This window comes from Vicugna pacos, chromosome 7 (assembly GCF_048564905.1).
Source record: "Vicugna pacos chromosome 7, VicPac4, whole genome shotgun sequence".
NCBI classification, from domain to species: domain Eukaryota; kingdom Metazoa; phylum Chordata; class Mammalia; order Artiodactyla; family Camelidae; genus Vicugna; species Vicugna pacos.
Genome location: NC_132993.1, coordinates 38,207,207 through 38,229,128, shown reverse-complemented (window position 1 = coordinate 38,229,128; position 21,922 = coordinate 38,207,207). Strand labels below are relative to the sequence as shown.

General features: G+C 45.2%; 1 protein-coding gene across 4 annotated transcripts in view; it reads left to right on the top strand.

Moving 5' to 3' along the window:
* Nucleotides 1-21,922, top strand: part of BMPER (BMP binding endothelial regulator) — a 233,619-nt gene that overhangs the window by 170,330 nt on the left and 41,367 nt on the right. For 3 of the 4 annotated variants that reach the window (XM_006201883.3, XM_015237306.3, XM_072964689.1), the window contains one exon: nt 464-800. In XM_006201883.3, the coding sequence (XP_006201945.2) occupies nt 464-800 (337 nt within the window). Of the gene's footprint in view, nt 1-463; nt 801-21,922 lie in introns of those variants that run through there. The other variant, XM_072964690.1, reaches the window with a different exon arrangement.

Below are 21,922 nucleotides of genomic sequence, written 5' to 3'. Positions count from 1 at the left end.
ACATTTTCACTTGGCATTTGGTATAATCATATGGAGGGCTGGATAAAGAAAAAAATTACATTAAGAAAACCATCATCTTTTTATCTTTCCATGTCTATATTATAGTAGTCATTGGATAAATGAAAATATGATTTGGACCAACTCAGCTACTCTAGAAAAGGACAAAAATTTAAACCGTAAAGGAACATGGTCAATGAATAGTCACCTACAAATCAAACTAGGGCACATCAGATATCACTGTTAGGGCAAACTTTATACATTTAAAAAATTCTAAGCCCCAATAAGGAAGTGATTCATGTAATACCACACAGTGTTTGATATGGCAAGATTAAGAGGTAATCAAGAATTTGGTTAGATCCTTAATGTTTTCCATTTTAGAGGACGGTCAAATGTGCAGTGTACAGATCTATACACTTGGGAATTATTGGTGGATTCAAGAGTGGTTGATCCTCTTTTCCTCTAGGTTTGGAAATATCCTGGGATGGAGACAGTTTTGTAGAAGTCATGGCTGCCCCCCATCTGAAAGGCAAACTCTGTGGTCTTTGTGGCAACTACAATGGACATAAGCGTGATGACTTAATTGGTGGAGACGGAAACTTCAAGTTTGACGTCGATGACTTTGCTGAGTCTTGGAGGGTGGAATCCAATGAGTTCTGCAACAGACCCAAGAGAAAACCAGTGCCTGAACTGTGTCAAGGGACCGTGAAGGTGAAGCTTCGAGCCCATCGGGAATGCCAGAAACTCAAATCCTGGGAGTTTCAGACCTGCCACTCAACTGTAGACTATGCCACTTTCTACCGGTAAGTACAGTGATCTGGGAAACAGGCTTGGGTTACAGACCAAGGATAGACTTGACCTTGGAATAGAGGGTATCAGATCTCTTGGTATACAAAACAAGGTCCCCTAAAGCATAGTGTAAACACCTCTGCTGCTTTCTCATCTTGAGACTGGTCTCATCTTGACTCACTCCCGTGTTATGTTCCAAATTAGGAAATTGCAGGAAGGATTTCACAGCTATCTCTTATAGGTGATTCTGTTTTTGTGTCTGCAGGTTCACTGGGGAGCTAGTGATTCTCTAGGATTTTTCCAGGTGTTAACTTCTTGACTCTAAGATTAAGGAGTACTTCCCAAATTCTGGCCTTGAAACACAATGGTATAGGGCAGAGGTGGGAATCTCAAATCATTATGGCTGCCTTTGGGTGTTTGGGTGAGTTTGGTTATTCTAGGTCTAAAGAAGAGTTCGTCAGGTTTTTCTTATCGCCTAGTCCCAAACAAATCTGCGCATGGAAAACATGGCTGTGGTGTAAGGATTCCTCGGATCTTGGCTAACTATGAGACTTTGTGTCTAGGTCAGAGGAGAGTAGAAACGGGACTTGAGGATGGAGGAAGGAAGGTCTCTCATTAAGACTATGGATTCTGTAACCTTTTCTAACTCTGATTAACCCTCTTCCATATAAAGCAACTGGTTACAAAGGAAACTTGGATTTGACTTCCATACGACAAGGTGGCATTTGTGAGTTAATGAATTTGGCCTGATTGTACTTGCATTTATTGCACAATTCCATGGGTTCGAGAGCTATGACTGTCTATAACTTTAACCACCACGGGTGTGGGAGGAAACATGAGATGAACACAGCCTAAAAAGGCCTTATTTAAGTGATTTACCTGCCTGTGCCTCTTAAAATGAGAAAACTCCTGTGGTCTGAAGCCTCAGAGAAGTTATTTTTACTCTTTAATTGCCACCAGTTTATTCCCCCTAATTCTTGTTAAATGTGATTTTTAAAAAATTATTATTTGATCTTTGGACATAAAAGATAAAGTCCTGTAAAGGAGGCTCAGAGTGGGGTGGAAGAAGGACCGTCCTTGTCATCACAAATCCCTGAACAGGGCTGTATCTGCCAAGCGATTTGGCTCCAACCCATATGTTTCATTCCTTCAAGCCATTTTCCGGTTATAATTTGAATTCTCTGGGTTTAGCTTCCTTCTCCTCCCTGCACCTGCCCACCCTAGATTGACCTCACCCTTGTTTGGGGGAGAGGTAATTACTATTTATTATTACTTATTTTTATTAATGGAAGTACTGGGGATTGAACCCAGGCCCTCATGCCTGCTAAGCATGCACTCTGCCACTGAGCTATGCCCATCCCCAGCCTTGTCTGTTGAAATTGAAAAATCTTAATGTAACATTTTGGAGTAAGTTAAGCACCTGGACAGACAAACCAGGCTTCATTTGGAGTCTAAATATCCATCATGTGAAAGTCTGATGGGAAACAGAGCACAGCAATTAAGAACTTGATGGTCTCCCAGTGCTCAAAATCCAGTCCAGCTCTACAACCTTGAATAATTATTTAAGCCCTCTAAACCTTAGTTTGCTTATCTAGGAAGTGGAGAGAATAAAAGAGCCTACCTTGACGAGCTGTCATTCAGATTTTTCATGAGATCTTCATAATCTCTTCATTCAGAGATTATGAACATTAATGCAGGTGCTCAACCCAGCGCCCACACATATTAAGTACTCTGTAATTGTTGGCTGCTATCCTATCTTCTACCATTAATTAAATGATTAACAAGGTTAAGGCCTCTTTTGGAAGCCCGCTGACCCCAGGTGCGGATTTGGATTGGACACGTCTCTATCTCAAACAGAATGGAAAGGCTGTACTTCTCCCAGGGCTCCAGCAGTCTACACCTTTGGTTTTCATCCCATTTCAAAGGAATGTGTTGAAAACAAAAGTTGGAGAGTGAGCCTGCAGAGATTGGTCCGTTTTTGCAAACTTCTATTTCTTTTCTCTTTGGTGACTTATTTCGTATTATGATCCCTGGACTTAGAGCAGGAATGTGATGAGCACCTTGGCAAAAGTCATGAGAAATGACTTGGACATGAACAGAATCAGAATTGTTAGGTGGCCAGGCAGATGCTCGCTGTCTGCTCTTGAAAGTTGCGCGGCAGCTCCAGCAGCACAGCAGGGGTCACTGTGTGAGGGGCTTGATGTCTGAGTTTGGGGAGCTTATGGGAATGCTCTTGGGATCTTTGTGCAGTGAAGTTTGGAGGATGGACTATGGTGGGAGGTGGGCTTGTGTTCTGCTGTGCATGGTGTAGTGGCCCAGCACGCTCCAGGCCAGCCACCCCCTGGAAGAGGCCGGGGAGCTCAGGAGGGTAGAGCTGGACCATCCTGCTGGTCACACACTTTGCTGATAATCTCACTCCCCAACCAAGAGGTGCATCTTCATGCATTTTCAAGTAAGGGTGGCCAATGTTTGGTAGATCCTGGGTTTCCTTCTTTCTTCCAAGCACAGGTGTGGCAGAAGAAAGAAAAGAAACAAGGTCAACACAGAAAGGGAATTACGTTCTCAGGGGATCTCAAGCAAGAACCAGACTCTAGGTTGCCTTTAGGAAGCAATGGACAGAGGATGTATTGGGGGATGCCAAGCTGGATGTAACTTCAACTCTGCCACTCTCTAGCTGTGTGGCCCTGGTAGCTTGCTGAGTTTCAGATTCTTTACCTGTAGAACAGGTATTCAATGCCTGGTAGGATTGCTTCTCCAGGGACTGAGGTCAGCAGGCATTGCTGCGTTGGCACACGATAGGTGGGCAGTACTGGCATGGTGTGCTGTGGTCCTGTGTCCCTTCCTTTCTGTGGGGAATCTTGCCCCCAGCTCAGCCACTCACCTTTCTGATTATCAATGTCTTCTCTTGTTCTCATCAGAGAGATGAGATGAATCTGTGGAGCAATTTAAAAAATGACCCCATTTCTCTTTCGTGACACTGAATGAAATACTGTAAGTGAAGATTGCATTGCAAGCCTTTAAAGAAACTGTTGCTTTTGTCTTATAAGAATAATATATGTTAATGTATGACATTTAAATAATATTAAAAAGAACAAAACAGCAATCATGTGACATTCCACACATGTAAACTTTTTTCGGTATGTTTTATGTCATTGGTGGCATTTCTAAGATGAACCTGTAAACACAGTTGTGACTAGGGTGGTGATCTTTTTTATGTCAGTGTAGGACTAACAAGATTTGCCTTGATATCATGGAAGGTCATATGTTTGAATTTCGTATGAATTTGATTCCTTTCATTTTCCCCTCATCCTCCAAAGAAACATCTGTATTTTCCTTTAGGACAAAGAATCAAATGCAACCTTCCAAGCACCACTGTATTTGTAACTTAGAGAAGGGAGAGAATAAAGGAGGTATTTCTCTGAGGGGATGTTACCTCTTTTGGGTTTCCTTCATCATATGACATGTTCCACAGGGAAAACTCTGTTATAGATACAAGACAGCTTTGCTTATAAGATCAGAATAATAATTCTGATTTTTATGAATTAGAATTTAATTTTGAGATATCTAGATTTGAGAACTTATTTTATTTTGGTCTCTCACCCAGTTCAAAATGTATAATAGAAAATTGTCCATTGCCTCAAAACTTGAGAAACTTTGTAAATGAATAAGAAATGACTACATATTAGCCAAGACTTTTTTTTTTTTTTCACTTTTGGGAAACTTTCTAAGTTTTCCTCATTTTTTCTTCACAAATCAGTTCCACACATCATGGCATCATTTGGCATAAAAATGTAGTGTTTAATGAAAGTCTTTGTGATCAGCATAATTTAGCTTCATTAACTCATTGAATATGTTTGGGTGCAAAATAATTCAGTTATGAATCACATAAAAATTTTAACTGGCTGCGCTGATAATGTGTCTTAAGTCCTAGAGTTGTTAATTGACTTATCCTCAAATTAGATAATCCTCTTTACAAATTTTTTGCTTAGTCTTCGCTGGCGTGTTATAGAGACATTTCTGGTAGCAAGGGAGGTAGGATACTGTGGAAAAAAATGAATGTGAAATTATTTGAATTATATTTGGGCTTAAATGCAGGCTCCCTTGAGGGGAAAATGTTGAGTCTTTGTGTCTTTTCTCATTTTTCATCTTCACCTCCCTCTCCCAGACTCACGTTGCCTTCACCATCTGTGTCTTGGCTGCCAACCGGGAGATCCAGGAGGAATAGGCAGCCCCCTGCACAGAGCCTCCCTCGCGGTCCTCAGCAGCCAGTACCAAATCCACCCCCCACCCTGACTCAGCTGTGCTGACAAGATCAGCCTGGGCAGCTTCAGGCACAGAGAGGCCAGGAGGTGGGCTGGGCTGTGTGGGTCACCCTGGGAGAGAAGGCTGCATATACCTCGGGCTGCTGGATGAAACACCAGCAATAGGTTTCTTCCCAACTCAGACCCAACTCTTGGATGAAGTAACCTGCCAGCAAAGCAGGCCTCTTCAGTCAGGGCTGGCCCACATTTCAGAGAAGCCAGGAAAACAAATGTGAAGTGCAGTGGAGCCCAGACACTTACAGACCACAAGCATCTCAGAACTGTTTACCCCCCTCCACTCCCCTTCTTGGGATATAATTCACCGGAGCAAAAACTCCGTTCACTTGTTCGGTTTGGGAGAGTGTCTGGGGATTCCCAGTCTAGGAAACGTTCTTTTCTTTCCATGCAGTGGTTTTTACAGCTGTAGGGACTTGAGGGAAGGCCAGAGGATTCACAGATGTGTCCTTCCCGCTGAGGTCCTGGGAGGTAGGTGGGGGAGCTGGTGCAGGAGAGCACTGCGACTCCGACAGCACACGGGGTTGGAAGTACTGGTGCCCTGGGACTGCCAGTGGCTTCCTTCCAGGGGAAGATCACAGACTTTGTGGATGACCCACTTTGTGTTTTCCTATTAAGGAAGCTAATCATTTATTATAAAGCAAGAGGAGAGATCCAGGCAAGGAGTACAGACTTCATGGGGGTGTTCATGTGTTTGTGTGTGTGTGTGTGTGTGTGTGTGTGTGTGTGTGTGTGTGAAAACATCATATAAAGCTAACTGCTATTCTGTAATTAACATCAAGCCAATCTTCCCTTGTTTCAAAGAAGAAGCAGGCTTGGAACATTTTTGTTTACATCTTTTAATGACTTGTCTCACATTACCATTAGAAGTATGATCCTAAATCAAATGAGATGTTCAATTCAAAGTGTGATGTTCTAGGCCTGCCTTTTTATTTTAGGATGAGCAGTCACTCGGAACCTGGAATGAAGGTGACACCAGGTGGCAGGTGACACCTCGGTTGTACCACCTATCAGACTTCAGCCCTTACAAGTCCAACCTTAAAGTTCGAAATGTTTTCCCCACTCAGTAGTTCTCTCCTTTTTTTTTTTGTAACTTCTGCCCTGGGCTTCTCCTTCACCAGGTTTAAGTACACAATGCGCATTCCTGCCTCTGGGTCCGGGTCTTCCCCTGCCCGAGGTGCCCTCATCTTCTGCATCGATTTAAGCTGAAGTTTTGTAAATGTTCTTTCTTTGGTTTCGTAGATAAGCTGATTGTGTTTACCCTAGTTTAGCACTTGGCGTTGTCTCCCGCCAGCTCTGGATTTCAGGTTATTGCGGGGAATGGGGAGTCTTCTCTCCCCTTTTGTATTTCGCCCACCTCACCTGTGGCAGGTGTGTCTTGGCTCCCTTCCTAGCCTCTGGCCCCTTCATCTCCATCCTCTCTGGCCTCCTTCCACCCCCACTGCCAAGTCCATGTTAGGTCTTATCTCCACACTCGATTGTACACTGATGGTCAGAATGCACACACATTTCTGTCCTTTCAGGGAATAGACTGGTCAAGCCAGCGGCGCCTCTGGTCCACCTCTTTGCCATAAGAACTCTTAGCTCTTCTTACTGCGTGAGTCTACTTCCAGGACCACCAACGGCAGGCCTCTGAGTCTCAGAGTCCAACCTGTAAGCCACTTGGACCTCCTATATCCTCTTCTTTCCCTCAGCTAATATTTGGCCTTGCCATCTTCTTGTGCAGTATTCTGATCCATAGATGTTTCTGCTTTTGGCCTCTTGCAGTCAGTCTTAGGACCTAAATTAGCCTCCTCTCAAGGAGACACGACTGAGCTCTGAGTGATTTTGCCAAAGTCAACTGGCCCTCTGTCCTGGCACTGCTCAGCGTTCTCCCCAGGAAGTCACATGTCTTCTGCTTTGTCCCCGATCCTGCGCCTTCTGCCAGGTTGGAGCCAAAGCCTTATCGTGGTTTTCTGTCAACCTTTCATTCATTCTTCCTTACCTTAGCCACAGGTACATTTTTCCTTGTTTGTTCCACCAGTGTAACCTGAGAGAAAGCCCTTAAATTGCCTTCTAACTGCCTGGATCTCAGCTCAGAAGGGCTTTTCCTGGTCAGTGTAATTTTCTTGGGCCAAAGCAGAAAAGTGGCCCACTTAGAAAGGTAGGATGTTCGGAATGTGATTTCCTCCAAGTCCAAAACCCTGTCATGTTGAACTTTTTAATATCAAAAGGAGGCAAACACTATCCTTTTAAAGAAGAACAAACAAAGAAAACTGTACCTGTCATGATAGGGAGGTTAACGTTTCAGGAGAGTTTAGGTTGACTGTGCACTTAGCCAACCACAGAGTTAGGGGAACCACCCTCACTTCTGACACCAGCATTTTGGAAGTGCTCCCCACACCCCCCTCAGGGGCACTGGTTTTCTAGAAGGACTCACAGAACTTCCTGAATGCTGTTACATTCACGGTCATTATTCACAGTTCATTATAGGGAAAGCATGCGGATGAAAATTATGAAGAGATGCTTAGGGCAGAGTCCAGAAGAAGTCCAGGCGTGGAGTTTCTGCTGTCCTGTGCTGTGTAGTCATAGACCGGCGTGGACTCTTCTCAGTCACAACATGTGGCACTATTCACGGGGTATTTCCAGTCAGGGAGGTTCATCTGAGCCTTTGGTGTCCACAGTATTTACCAGGACTCAGTCATTCGCCTGCTTCCTGCGAAGCTGACCTTTTTTGTCCAGCCCCTCCCGGAGGTCACACTAAGGCCTTTAGTCTCCAGCTCCTCTGGAGGTTGGAACTGGTATCACGTGGCCCAAAGCCCCCATCATACACCACACTGTTAGAGTGTCGGGCAAAGCGCCCAGGCCAAAAAGGACCCTCCTGTTGGGCAGGACATTCTGGGGGGCTAGAGATCACTACCTGGGAGCTAAAAGCTAAGGCCAGTCTCTCTTTGGGCAAGTTTTAATTCTTCATACACAACCTGCCCAGCTCAAGGTTAACTGTAATTTCAGTTTGATTTTACTTTTAGCTTTGAGTTTATTTTCAGCATAAATTTCCTGGAATCCTGCAGTGTTTCTCCTCAGAAAATTACATTCCTGATCACAATTAGATGGGGCTTTTGAACACAGATTCGAATGAGTGTCGTTGCGGCAGGTAAAACACTAAGTGTTCTGTAGCATCTCTCTCGGCTGCTCAGGGGGCTTTGATTGCTCCTTAGTGAGCAGGCGGCAGGCTGGGGGAGCTGTGTTGTCTTTTCATTATCGATGGGTGTAAAGCCCTTTCTGTCCATGTTTTCCTTATGTCACTGTTGAGCTAATTGGGGCATCAAAAGGTGAGGGGACTCATTCCAGGCTCCCCATGGAGCCTGAGCAGCCAGCCTGCGAGGACACCTTGTCTCGGGTCTCTGTCCAAGATCTTGTCAAGAGCCACCACGGCTGCTCTCAGAGTCCGTCCCTGTCCACTCAGGTCTTTAAACATCCTGCTTCTGCCCTGGGCTTTTGGAGGAGGGTTTCATTGTTTAATTCACTCCTTAGAACTTTTGACGGAGCACCTGCTGTGTGCCAAGTCCTGCTGTGGGTGTGGTGATTTTGGACTGACCAAGGGAGACAGAAGCTCCTCCTTCAGACGACCCACAGTCTAGCGTGGGCAGACTTCTCCACACAAATCTTACATGCAGCCTCATGTTTCTTCTGATCTGAAAAGTAAAAGGAGCAGCAGGCTTTCACACACAAGCTTTCACAGGGACCAGTGGTTCGAGCAGGGACCAAACATTCAGGAGTCTGCACGTGTTAAAACAAAAAAGAAGACTTCAGTGGGCAGTTTTGTTAAAGAAGAAAATGCAGAAATATTATTGTTTTATATCCACAGGCCTCTTTTCTGGGCTAATGGTCAATTATTCATGTCTAGGAGTCAATGAAATCAATCAATAATAAATTAAAACAGGTATATATTACCTAATGTGAAAAAGCACACATAGATTATTTTATAGTTAGGATTCATTGAACAAATACTTCACCAGGCGCTGTTCAAGGTGCTGGAGGCATGGCAGTGATTGAGATAGATGAGTCCTCTGGCTCACAGAGCTTGCAGTGCAGGCTAGTGAGAAAGTCAAGTGAGAAAGACAAGTAAACAGGAGTGCAGATGGGGAGAGATGCACTTTTGATAGAGGATGCACAGGATGCTGTGGAAACCTGTCGGGGGTTGGCTTCCTGGAGGAGGTGACTTCCTAAGCTAAAACCAAAAGCGTATGTAGGGTTTAGCTGCACAAAAAAAGAGGAGTTAGGGGTTTGGGGAAGAGAACAAAGGGAAAGATTCCAGCCACAGAAGACTGCGTGTTCAAAGTCATGGAAGCCAGAGAGAGCCTGGCACAGGCAGCTAACAGAACGATGCTCCATGGGGCAGGGTCATAAACTACGGGAGGTGTGGACAGTGGGACAGGAGGCAAAGACCGCGACCAGATCATTACAGTTTATGCCCCAGCGTCCATCAGACACGAAGAGGGCACACTGTGGTGTCTTTTACCTATTACCTGGGAGCAGCTTATACGGGGCCTTGGTTCTGTAAAGCTGAAGACTCTTCATTTATTCATCACGCATTTATTTCTCAGTTTGTATACACCCATCATGTAGTCTGTGCATTGGGTCATGGTTCTTAAACTTCAGCAGGAATCAGAATCATTTAGAGAGCTGATTCAGTGGGTCTAGGGCAGAGGCTGAGAATGTACATTTCTAAGGTGATGCTGGAGCTCGGACCACACCTGACACTCAGCAGGAGGTGGAGGAATTACAAGAACTGCTCCCAAGTTTTGTGGGTCCCCCAGGGACTCAGTTCTTTGAGACTTGGTCTATTCAGAGACCCTCTTATGGCTGATGGAGTTTACCTTTCTTTGTCCTGTACAACCAACCTCCAAACATTAGAGACAAGGTTGCAGAGTGGGTCCATGGTGAGGGGTTAAGAGCTAAGCACATGCCCGCCTAGACTGAAGTGGGAATTGAAGTTCAGTGGCGTTTTATTGGTGTGTTGTTTAAAGTGCAGGCACCAAACAGAATACTACTTAGTTGTAAAAATGAATGAAATTTTGCCATTTGCAGCAACGTGGATGGACTGGGAGGGCATTATGCTAAGTGAAATAAGTCAGACAGAGACAGACAAATACTGTATGATATCACTTGTATGTGGAATCTAAAAAATATAGCGAACTAGTGAATATGACAAAAGAGAAGCAGATTTGCAGATACAGAGGATAATTTAGTGGTTACCAGTGGGGAGAGGGAAGGGAGAAGAGACAGGAGTAGAGGATTAATAGATATGAACTACTATGTATAAAATAAGTAAGCTATATGGATACATAGTGCAACACAGGGAATGTAGCCAATATTTTATAATAACTATAAATGAAGTATAACCTGTAAAAGTTGGGAATCACTGTATTGTACACCTGTAACTTAGATACCATTGTACATCAACTATACTTCAATTTTAAAAATGGAGAAAATAAATCAAGTACAGGCACCAAAGTATACCATTTAATGTCTTGTTTTGTAAGTGAAAGGGCCCTGGTCTTACTGCTTCCTTTTTCGTAAGGCCAGGCCCGGCAGAAGTGTTGAACTTGTTTGGCGGATCATTTGTGAGCCAGACTTAGAATCCAGTCAAAGTTCTCCTGACTGCTGAAACACTTTTCACACAGAGCCCCATGCGGTGTTGGGAACCACCTCGATCACCTTGACCTGAACAACCCAGGGCCTCGCAGGTGCTCTCACTGGAGAGAATCCTGGACACAGTGCATTTGTTGCTGGACCGAACTGGAGCTGGTGTCCCTATGCAGAGGCAGAGCTGGCCAAACCTCCCCTCCCCCCTAGCACGCAGGACAGACAGGCCCGGGGCCAGGGGCCAGGCTGGTGAGCCTAGAATGGCCGACAGGATGTATCTGTAAAAATCTGTTTCCTTTCTACTGACTTCAGGCTTTTAAAGAACCTGGTCAATGGGCACAGACAGTAGAGAAATAAATGCTTTACAAGGAAATGGGGAAATCTGGTGATGAAACTGGAATTAATAATTCTTTTAACATGAAAGAGCTGTTCTCTGTGATCTTTACTGTCTTACCTAGTGTTTGGAGTTTAACCAGAGAGAGAGGGTGAGCTGGTTTCTTCATTGTATCCCAAGCAAATGGTCCATGTGTGAGCACGGAGGTAGGAGGCATTTTGAGCTGCTCAAAGAATATGGGCCAGAAGACCTTTCAGAACCCCTGAAAGCTTTTCCATATGAAAAGGAAACCAGGAAATTGGAGTCTTCGTTTTGTCTCTGTGATCAAAGCCAGGGAGGAAAGATGTTAAGCAGATACTGACTCGTAGTGTTGTAGGCACCGTTAGGATTTATTGACTGAACAGCAAATAAGGACTGCAGGAAAGCTGAGGTTGGTATTTACTTGAGGGAAGAAAAGATTCGGATTCAGAAGTTGACTGAGAACAGAGGCCTGCGTTACTACAGAAATGAGACCATGGGCCTTGGTAACAGGAGGTAGCGACAGCCACGTTAACAGCATTGACTGACACGCATTATGTGCCTGAATCTCAGGGAAGCCTGTCAGTCCAGTCCAGCGTTAATAGTAATGGACGATGCTGTAAGAAGAGGAGGGTGAGGGCTTACGTGTCTGAGCGCTGTGTGCCAGGTGGCCAGGTAGGGCGTTCCCTGCACGTCGTGGTCCATTTGTGTGGATGAGAACACGAGCTGAACAGAGGTAAGAATATCACTCAAGGCCACAAGGCAAGAAAGAGGCAGAGCCAGGATTTGAAACCAAACCTATTGGGCCCAGAGATTGTATTTTTGACCATTACCACCATAATCTGCTAACAGTTCCTCTTCGTAACCTGTCCTTGACCCCAAATCATCTCCACTTTCTAACCTGAGTGTTTTAGCTCAGGTTTTGCAAATGTTTCACATACTACAGTTTGGTTTTTTTCTTTTTTTTTGAAGGATATTTTTTCCTTTTAAAAGATGTTCCCTCCGCTATGTAGAAGGACTTTGTTGTTTGTTTTATGTATAGCGGTTAGTCATCTTGCTGGGCATGTTTCAGTTGATGTCAGATGCAGTGATTCTCGACTTCTGAGAGGCCACAGTCCTTTTTGAGGTTTTCCAGAAAATCACATACACACTTGCACGTACAAGGATTTCTCTGCCTAAGGATCCAGGAACTCGGAGTTAAGAAATCCTGCCTCATTCTTCCCTCCCTCTGTCCCCTCAATTCTTCAGTAGATTTTTTTTTTGAGCCCTGTTAAATGTCAGGCACTGTGCTGTGTGTTAGGATTACAGTGGTGAATGAAATAGACATGGTTCCTGTCTTTATGGAGTTCATAATCTAGTAAGGAAGACAGTAGACTGATATCCCTACAAATAAATGTGCTATGACATGTGTGTACTTGAAGGAAAACTTTGGTGTGTATGACCGTTTCATGGGTGGGTCAGACCCAGTAAAAATGCATACAGGGGGAGGGGGAGGCAGATGGCTTGGAGAGGCACTTTCCCCAAGGAAATGATATTTGAGCTGCTGAGATCAAAAGGATGCAGAGCAGTGACCCAAGCTCAGAGGCAGGAGGAGAGGGGCCTGACCAGGAGTGTTGTGCTGCGTTCACGCTCCTCTGAACCGCCCGCATGCCTCTCCCAAGGAGCTCTGTGTCCTTCCTGAGTTACACTCTCTCAACATAGTAAAGTCCATTACACGGAATCTCACCTGTCGATGATTCATTCATGTCATGGGTCAAATCATATTTCCCCTGAAGATATAGCCCTCTCATGGAGCTTTACAGTGGGTTCTCTGAGTTTTCTGTTCACTCTCAAGGGAGTCCATATTACTGAGTCTGTTGTATCTAGGGTGGTGGGGGTTTTTTTGCCATGATACATATGGAGTCAGGGCTGTGTTCTCTTTCAGAATGCATCTGGGATGATGAAGACACACTGCTACACATGTGGGTGCACACTCACAGGAACACCTGCCTGGCCATGTCCATGCGCCACAACACACATTCTAGGACATATGTGTGTCAATATCCCAGCATAAAATTCAGACTCTTACTATTCAAAGCAACATCCTTGGACCAGCAGCACTGGGGGCTTGTTAGAAATGCAGGATCTCAGGCCCCACCCTAGCCCTTCTCCATCAGAACATGTAGTTTTGACAAGGTTCCTGTGAAATTTGGGTTCACATTTGAAGTTTGAGCCCTGCTGGTTTGGTCTTGTCCATTTCCACATTAGCCTGGCCCAAGCTGTTGAATAGTTTTGTCCAAATGCTTCCATGTAAGGCTTGATAGCACGTTGAGACACACACACTTTTTTTTCCCCCAGAAAAAGGAGTTCAGGTATCTGCGCTGTGGGACAATTGTAATGTAATTCGACTCCAGCGTGTAACAGATGTACGTGCTCACAGGGGGCTGCGGGCACACCATCACACTTCTGCAAAAGGCGTTTTCACCTGTTCATGGATTATTCTGCTCTTTATTATTTACATCAGATGGAAACTCTCTTAACACATTTTGTTGAAGTGACTGATGATGCAAGGCGCTCGTCCACTCTTCAGGGAAGAAGCTCATATTGATGCGTTGTAAGGCCATTTGTGTTTGCTTCCTCCTTAGGTCTTTAAGAGGTCTTCATGGGTGTTGGGCCACAAGACATCATTGAAGGGCAGCCCCAGGCATCAGCCCTGCTCAGGCATTTGGCCTGGTTAGCCACGTCTTTCACTGCCTCCAGCCCCGGACCCATTCCTCCCTGCCCTCGGATTCCTAGACTCCGTCCTTCAGTTCTTGCTACTGGTGACTGAGTCCCAGTTCTTGCTACTGGTGACTGATCACCCATTTGTCCCATATTCTGTCCTTTTCATTGACTTGAGCATCACCTACAAAATTAAGTAAGAAGCCTCTTTTACACAAGTCTCAGGTGCAGGGCCCCCCTCAGATGGTAGAGCATCCCTGCTCGGGCAAAGTGCAAAGCTGCATACCAATGTGGTGATGTAACTTCTCTCTGCCCTTTGATGGATCCCCTGTTTCCCAAGTTGAGCTTAATTAAGTTTGCTGTAGCACGTACTTTTGCTCACCTTGCATTAATTAGATTTTTCAGTTGCATATAAAGAAAACCCCAATTAAACTAGTTGACACAGTAACATGTTTAATCTGTAAAAATGAGTATTGACGGACTCATGTAACTGGAAAGCGGGGGAGGAGGGTGCTTTCACTTCACTCGTAGTTTGATCAAGGCTTAAATGAGGCCCCCAGGATCTGTGCTCTCTCCAGTTCCTGCCCCAGTTCTTCTCTGTTGAAACACAGTCCTTCCCTCGCCAGATTCTTCTTGGTTATCGCTGCAGACGAATTATACAGGCAGAGGGGAGTCTTCTCTCTCCAAAGCCCCAGCAAGTCTCATGCACCTCCTCAATCCTGACTGGGTCTTGTCCACACCTCTAAGCCACTCACTGCAGTCAGGAAAACAAAATGAGCTGGTTCCTTTCGACGAGTGGTTCCCAAACTTCAGTAGGCCACCCACCTGGAAGGCCTGTCAAAACGCAGATCACTGGCTCCACACCCAGGGTTTCTGATTCATTCGGAAGGTTTGAGGTGGGATCTGAGAATCTCCAGCAGGTTCCCAGGTGGTGCTGATGCTGAGGTCTGAGCATCATCCCTGAGAACCACTGGTTTAGACCATCGAGACCACATCACAGGGAGAGAGCTGGTGTCCCCAGCATAATTCTAGCTACTCTTTTACCTGAAGAGAAGAGAAGGGGTATTTCCGTCCCTCCCCTGTCTAGTGTCCTTGTGCTTCTGTTTAATCCCTGCTTCCACTGGTGTGCAGTGAGGAACGTCTACATCAGGTGCTTCTTAGGCCCAGGGATGCAGCTGTAATCAAGACAAAGTTTTTACTCTCCTAACCTGGAGGGGTGGCGAGGACGATAACAATAAGTAAATACACATATATGAGGCGATTTCGGGAGCTACAGAGAAAGACAGAGCAGAGGAGGAGATGGAGGATAAGTGGGCCTTGGGGGGCTGTTTCATGTAACACAGTGAGGGAAGAAGGCCCTTTCAATGAGGTATGATTTGAACTGAGACCTCAAGGGAGGGAGGTCCACTCAAATTTAGAAAAAATACTTTCCAGGCAGAATGCAAGAACTTGGAGAACTTGAGGAATTACAAAAGGTCACTAGATCCGGGGCAGAAGGAGCGAGGGGAAGAGAGAGGGACAGGTGGTGGAGAAACAGGGCTTTATAGGTTGTGGGACGGGCCTTGGGTTTTACTGTGAGGAAAAAGTGACACCTCCCTGAGACATGGACAGCACATCTGGGAGCAGGGCTTTGGAATGTGATAGAATAAGCCTGGATGTGAGAGCACGAGCTATGCCTTTATATCTGGTTAACGTCCAACTACTGCAAATCCAGTGTGGGGCTCTGAGTGGACCTGGTGTCTTTGCTCCCTACCCTAACTGTTTCCTGTAATCACATGTTTTGAAACTTGATATTCTACAGAGGAAGGGATTCATTGCCCTTCTGTCTTCTGGTCAGTGCCTCTGCAGTCTGAGTGTCTTTCTAGTGAAGTCTAATAGAAGATTGTTTTCCTCCAGCTTTAAACTCTGAGCGATTCCCCTGGCAACATATAAACTTGAAGCTTAGCCCATTTCTCCCATTCTTCCTCAAGGCAGAGGGGAAAAGGGATTGCAATTGAATTTTGCTCAGGAAAACATTTTAGAAGCATATAGATTTTTAAAATGACGTTCCCTCTGAGAAAAGGAAGAAATGAAAAAGTAGGTCTGATTCAAATACAGGTCAAATACCGTCAGGTCACGTGTTCATAGGTCTGCAGGGCTGCTGAGAAGGGGAGGCCACATGGGACTTTCCAGAGGGTGAATCATGGAGCAATTCTAGCAGGAAATGTGAACGCAAAGCACCAGTCTCCAGAGGGCTGGTTGGTCCGGGGGCTCTCACCTCAGCCTGACGCTGTGATTCTGGGGCCAGTGTTGGAACAAACCTAGCGCATACATCCCTCCTGTACCCAAAAGTGCTTAATCACTCATTCATTCCAGTTTACACTCCTGTGTGTGGCCGTCAAGTCTCCATCTGGCAATGCCTTATGTTTTGAAATCTGCTCATTTTTACCTACGTTACTGCAGCCATTTCAGCAAACCCTGAGTGCACTGGGTACCTTCCTGTGAATGTGCCTTGTTTACATTTGATGTCGTTTGCTAGGACTGGCCCTCCCTGCTTCTCTCTGTTCCAGCCCAGTGTAGGACCGTTTCATTCTGAAAGCCTTTCTCCAGCCCCCCTTCCCCGCTCTGTCTCTCGTGCTTCTCGTGCTTGTTCCATTTTATGCACTAAGTCCATTTGGCCTTCGATATATTACCGTGATTCCTTTACGTGATAGCCTCCCTCAAGAGATGTAAGCTCTTGAGGAGACAGGCCATTTGTCATTCACATTTGTGTCCCTCCCCTACACCCACCACATCCCAGCATATGCCAGGGGGAATCAGAGGAAATGCTCAAGAAAGATACAGAGAGTTGCACTGAACCGCATCCCAGGTCTGGCTGAGTGATGCTGATTGTGGGACATTTCAATCCTGGGACTTGTCAAGCAGCTTCCTGTTTTTTGTTTGTGTTTGTTTTTGTCTTTGGTATTTTTAGATAATCTTTCCATCTCCCCCCCCCTTTTTTTTTCTGAGGACAGTTGGATTACACTTTCCTCAGCTCAAGGTCACTTTTCCTTTTTCTCTAGAAATTTCTAGAACCACCTCTGGGAAAGAGAAATGTGATTTAACCCAACCTAACAAGCAGTCCATCTCTAGGGCTGAAATATGAGTGTGTCGTGGAGGTTGGGGAGGCCAACAATGAGCTCAGACGTGCTCTGCTTGTGAATATGGCCTCTCTGGCCCCGCGTGGCAAACTCGTCTTCCCTCTGTTGGCCCCCTGCCTGGGTGAGAGAAGGACCCAGGATGTCACCACCATGGATCTCCCAACCTGACAAATCCACGTACTGCGTGTTCAGAAAAAGAATTTCAGCTTAGAAAGGGGGACTGGAGAAGGCTGACCTGTGCACGTTTTCAGGGCTCTGGGATTCCCAGAGATGTCCCTAACTGCATTTCTGTAGCTCTACTAGCTTTCTTTTGCTTAACAATCTGTCTTCTCAATTTATCCTAACTAGGAATTGCCTCCTACGTAGAAATGATTGGCTCCGAATGTGTACTTCATGTGAGGGTGGGAGGTCCATGGCCTTCCGGGGGGAGGAGGGAGGCAGGTGATGCAGCGTGTCTTCGTGTCTCCATGTTCTTGGCTCTTCCCCAGCGTGTTACGTAGAGTCATGGGGCTCCTAACTGCCTATCCTTTGCGAATCTCATCTCACAGATAAATTACAGTTTGGGCCTGTGATGTGTGCACAGCTGCACCATCAGGGCCATCATGGTGTGTGAATTCTGAGCACATTCCTGTACGTCTGCAGGCGCTGGCAGCAGCCTGTGAGCACGCCGCTGCAGTAACGCAGGCCTCCTTGTCCTGACCTGGACTTTCTTAAGAGAGGGCTAAGAAGACAGGTTCAATTTGGGTTTTGTTCTTCTTCCCTCTCAATGACATTGGAAGAAAACAAAAAGCACCTGAGGACCTGTCAAAGTCAATCATATTCTGCTTAGAAACCAAGTTCACCATAGAGGGCCAATCAGTGGTGTCTGGACTCACCCGTGTTGAGAACAGTTTGATCTTGGACACGTGAGTCAAGTTATCTTTCCAGTGGAAGATGAAGTAGTTTTTGGTATGTGGATTCCTCGGTGAGGAGGAAGTTAGTCCTTTTTTGACTTACAGCCTATTAGACAATTTAATGTACAAAGTGGGCGTTTGCTTCACAGTCCTATGTAAGAAAGGTGGCTGTGTCCTTTCCAAAGAGTCCATTTGCCTTGAGATGACAGGATGAACTACTTTCCATGTGAACTGACGACACTGTTTCACTCATGCTAACATTGTGTGTCCTGAGCCGAAGGAGCACTGAGACCGTTCTCATTGCTGTCCTTTGACAAATTAGGGGAGTGGAGTGATCAGGTAACAAACCCATTTTCCACAAGGTGGTCAGTCTGTGAGAGGTAAGTAAGTGTCAGATTGATGTCCAGGCCTTCAGTGTCACAGCTCCCAACGTCTATCTTCCAGATGGTATTGTTGATTCTTGCTAACGTATTACCCCTGTAGATCTGACCACAGGTGCCGCCGGACTGCGTATGCAAAGCCTATGCCAACTAGGGGGCTCATTTCAAGCCTGGGTGGAAATAAACAGAACGCAGTCCTCTATGTAGCTCTACTGGGAGCACACGCCACACACTTCCAGGGGAAGCAGCTACCCTAGAAAGGGGACCTAGCATTTCCTGTGTGCTTTTGTTGGTTCTTATTTTTGTTAGGAAAGACCTTTAGCCTCTTCTGCTTGCAACTTTGTAGGCATCATTAGGCATAATGGACCCTGTCCAGCCTTTCATACCCTCTTCAACCAGTTACCAGCTCTACTGAGCTATCCTGCCTAAGGAGTTATACGCAGATCACTTCTGTCCCTTTACGGGCTCTGTGATTGGGTAACTTCCCGGAGCTTTCCTGGTCTGTGAGATGGGATGAATAAGAGCTGCACTCTGGGTGGTTGTGAGAAAGAGCCCAATGAGACAGTGAATGTGAAGCATCTAGGCATTGCTCTCCTTGTCTCCCCGCCTTTCTCACCCACAGATATAATTTAAGCCCTCATCCCCACAAGCCTGCACTATGGCCATAGACTACTGAACAGGGTCCCTTTGCTAGAATCTGTTTTCACCTCTAAATCTCTCTCCACCTTCAGGTGATCCTTTGAGCTCTTCAGTCCTCTCATCAAAAATGTAAGTGGTCTCCCTACTCAAAGGACAAAGTCCAAACGCTGTAGCTTGGCATCCAGTGTTGGCACCAGACTCTTCCCTGCACATCTTTTCAGATAAACACTTCATTTCCCAAACTCTCTGGTCCAGCCAGACGGATGGGCTTTGAGTGGAACCATGCTGTGTCATGCCTCTGGCCCTTTGCTTAGACCATTTCCCTGGAATCTTCTTCCCCATCCTTCCAAATCTACCCATCTTTACATATCCAGCTAAATTTCATGACTTTCTTACATCTTTCCTGTCCGTCAAAGACACAGGCTTCTTCCGGTATTTTTTGCTTGTTTGTTTGTTTTCTGAACTTTTTCATGAATTAACCACTCTGTTGATTTGGCTGTTAACTGACCTACCTAGCTTCTTTTGGTCACTAATCGGAGTTCAGATCCTCGGTTGCCTTTTATCCTTTCTGCAGCTTATTTCCCCTCTCCTCAGCTGGAGGGTGTAAGTGTCCCAAATGTGGCTAGATCACATTTCCATTTCCCATCTCCTAGCATAACTTCCTTGCATTGGAGGCCCCCAGTGGTTGATTTGAGGCCGAAGAGGTTCATCGTGATTAGAACGAACCTTTTCTTCAGAGGACTCTCTGTTTGTAGCATGCATAAGCAGTCGACGTGGCAACTCAACGCGCAGCATCTTAATCTCGATTGGGACATGCCAATTCAAATCCCCTTGTTAACAGCGCAGCATTCTCAAACTAATTTGTCACTGTATCCTCTGGACATTAGAATGCTAATTCTCTCAGGCTTGATGATTTCTGCCAAAGCTCTGAGCGTGGTTCTGGCTGACAGCCTCCAGAGGCTAAATTGGAACAGAGGCAACTGACTAAGTAAGCCATTTGGAGTGTTATGTAATTTGGACTTAGATTTAGGTTTTTTCGGAAGTGAAATAGAAATACGACACCGACTCAGGCCCAGGTGTTTTTCTCCTCTCTTCTGCGTTCTGGTCTTTCAAAAATAAATCTGGGGCAGCTCTCTAGGTTTTAGGATTGTTTTTTGTTTGGTTTTGTTTTTTTCCCAATGGGACTCCTTTTCATTTCATGTAATTTCGGGCCCCTTTTCTGATAGAAACTCTGTGACATACAAGGTTTGATGCTCAACATAGGAGGCTGAGTGGTTTGGGTTCCTTGGTGTGTTGAGTTCTGAGGCAATAGCTAAGAAGGGGGGCTTACTGTCTAACCACGTGAGCTCACATCCTGCCTGCACCATTACTGTGTGCCATCAGGAAAACGGCAAGCTTTCTAAGCCGCGAGCTCCTCATCTATTAAGTGCATAGACTACCAATATCTACCTCACAACATTTTTGCAACTGTTACAGATGATATATTTAAAGTACTCAGTACAGAGTCTGTGATAAAATAAATGATCCACAAATGCTGGTAATTTGTGAAAATGCTGTATATTCATTTGCCAATGTAGTGATAGGGAACAACATAAAACTAAACAAACAAAACCTTTTTTTTTAGATTATGATCTTGGACTTTGTAGAGATTTTAAAATATCAATGAAAGAGTTGTGCTGATTCTGTTAAGTCAAATTATGAACAGTGGTTTTGACAGGTAAGTGAAGAATGTTACATACACCCATCTCTGGGGTATTGGACCTACATGGAAGTTGTACATTTTTGGTTATGAAATGAGCCTGGCTTATTAGAAATGGTTTTGCATCATAACCGTGGATAAGCCAAAGAGGTATATGGGACCAGTGGAGGACACCGTTGTGAGCTGTTCCCTGAATGTGAAATCAGCATATTCCTGGGGTCGCCAGCCTGCCTGCTGAGGTCACACCAGAGCTCCTAGTTTCCACGTGAACTTTCTTTCACTGTCTTATCTTGGTCACTAACTCTTAGTGTCCCATCATGGTATGCTAAGTGACAAATGGAAACATACAGAGTGTGTGTTGGCTACCAACTCCCTTACTTAAGGACAGATGCTCCTTGTCCTCATCTTTCCCTTTAGGGTTTCTCTGTAACCTTTAGTGGGGATCTTGAGTATGAGAGTGGAGAAAAGGAGAGGACTTTCTGACTACACTGTTTCTGTCTATATATTTTTTAAGTATTTACACAGGACATGTGACCTTTAGAGCCGTTTCTACTTGATGCCAGATTCCAGGAGCAGAATGAGAAAAAGACCCTGACAATTCCTCATGGATTTTTGACTGTTCCTAAACGTTAGATTCTCCTTTGAGTGGTTAAGTAGTTCTAATTCTTACCCTGGCAGGGGTTACTGGATGGCCTAGTCTTAGATTAAGCCTCAAATATTCCTTGCAAGACGTGAGCAGTCATGGGGGAGGATGGAATATGATTTTCAAATGGATTGGTGTATCAGTTGGGTTCTCTGGAGAAACAGAACCAACAGAATATATAAAGAGATTTATTATAAGGAATTGGCTCACATGGTTATGAAAGCTGACAAGTCCCAAGATCTGCAAGTTAAGTCGGAGACCCCAGAGGATCAGATGGGTAGTTCTAGTCTGAAGGCCACCAGGCTCAGAAGATCCAGGAAGGGCCTATGTTCAAGCCCAAAGGCAGGGACAAACAGTGTCCCAGATGTCAGGCAGTCAGGAACAGTTCTTCCTTTCTCAAGGGAGGATCAACCTTTTTGTCCTTCTATTCAGGTCTTTCACTGAGTGGATGGACCCACCCACATCAGGGAGGGCAGTCTGAGTTTTTCAGTCTCTAATGAGATTTAAATGTTAATCTCATCCAAAACCACCCTCACAGAAACACTTAGAATAAAGTTTGATCAAATGTCTGAGTACCCCAATGGCCCAGTCAAGTCAACACATAAAATTATCCATCACAATTGGAGTACAGACTTCTACTTTGATTCACCTTTCCAGGTCATCCAACAGCCGTCCTATTAATTTGTTATTCTTTCTCAGGTTTCTTACTGGCATAATACATAAAACAGTAACGAGACTTCAGCTCAGTCTGCAGTCACTGAGCTCCC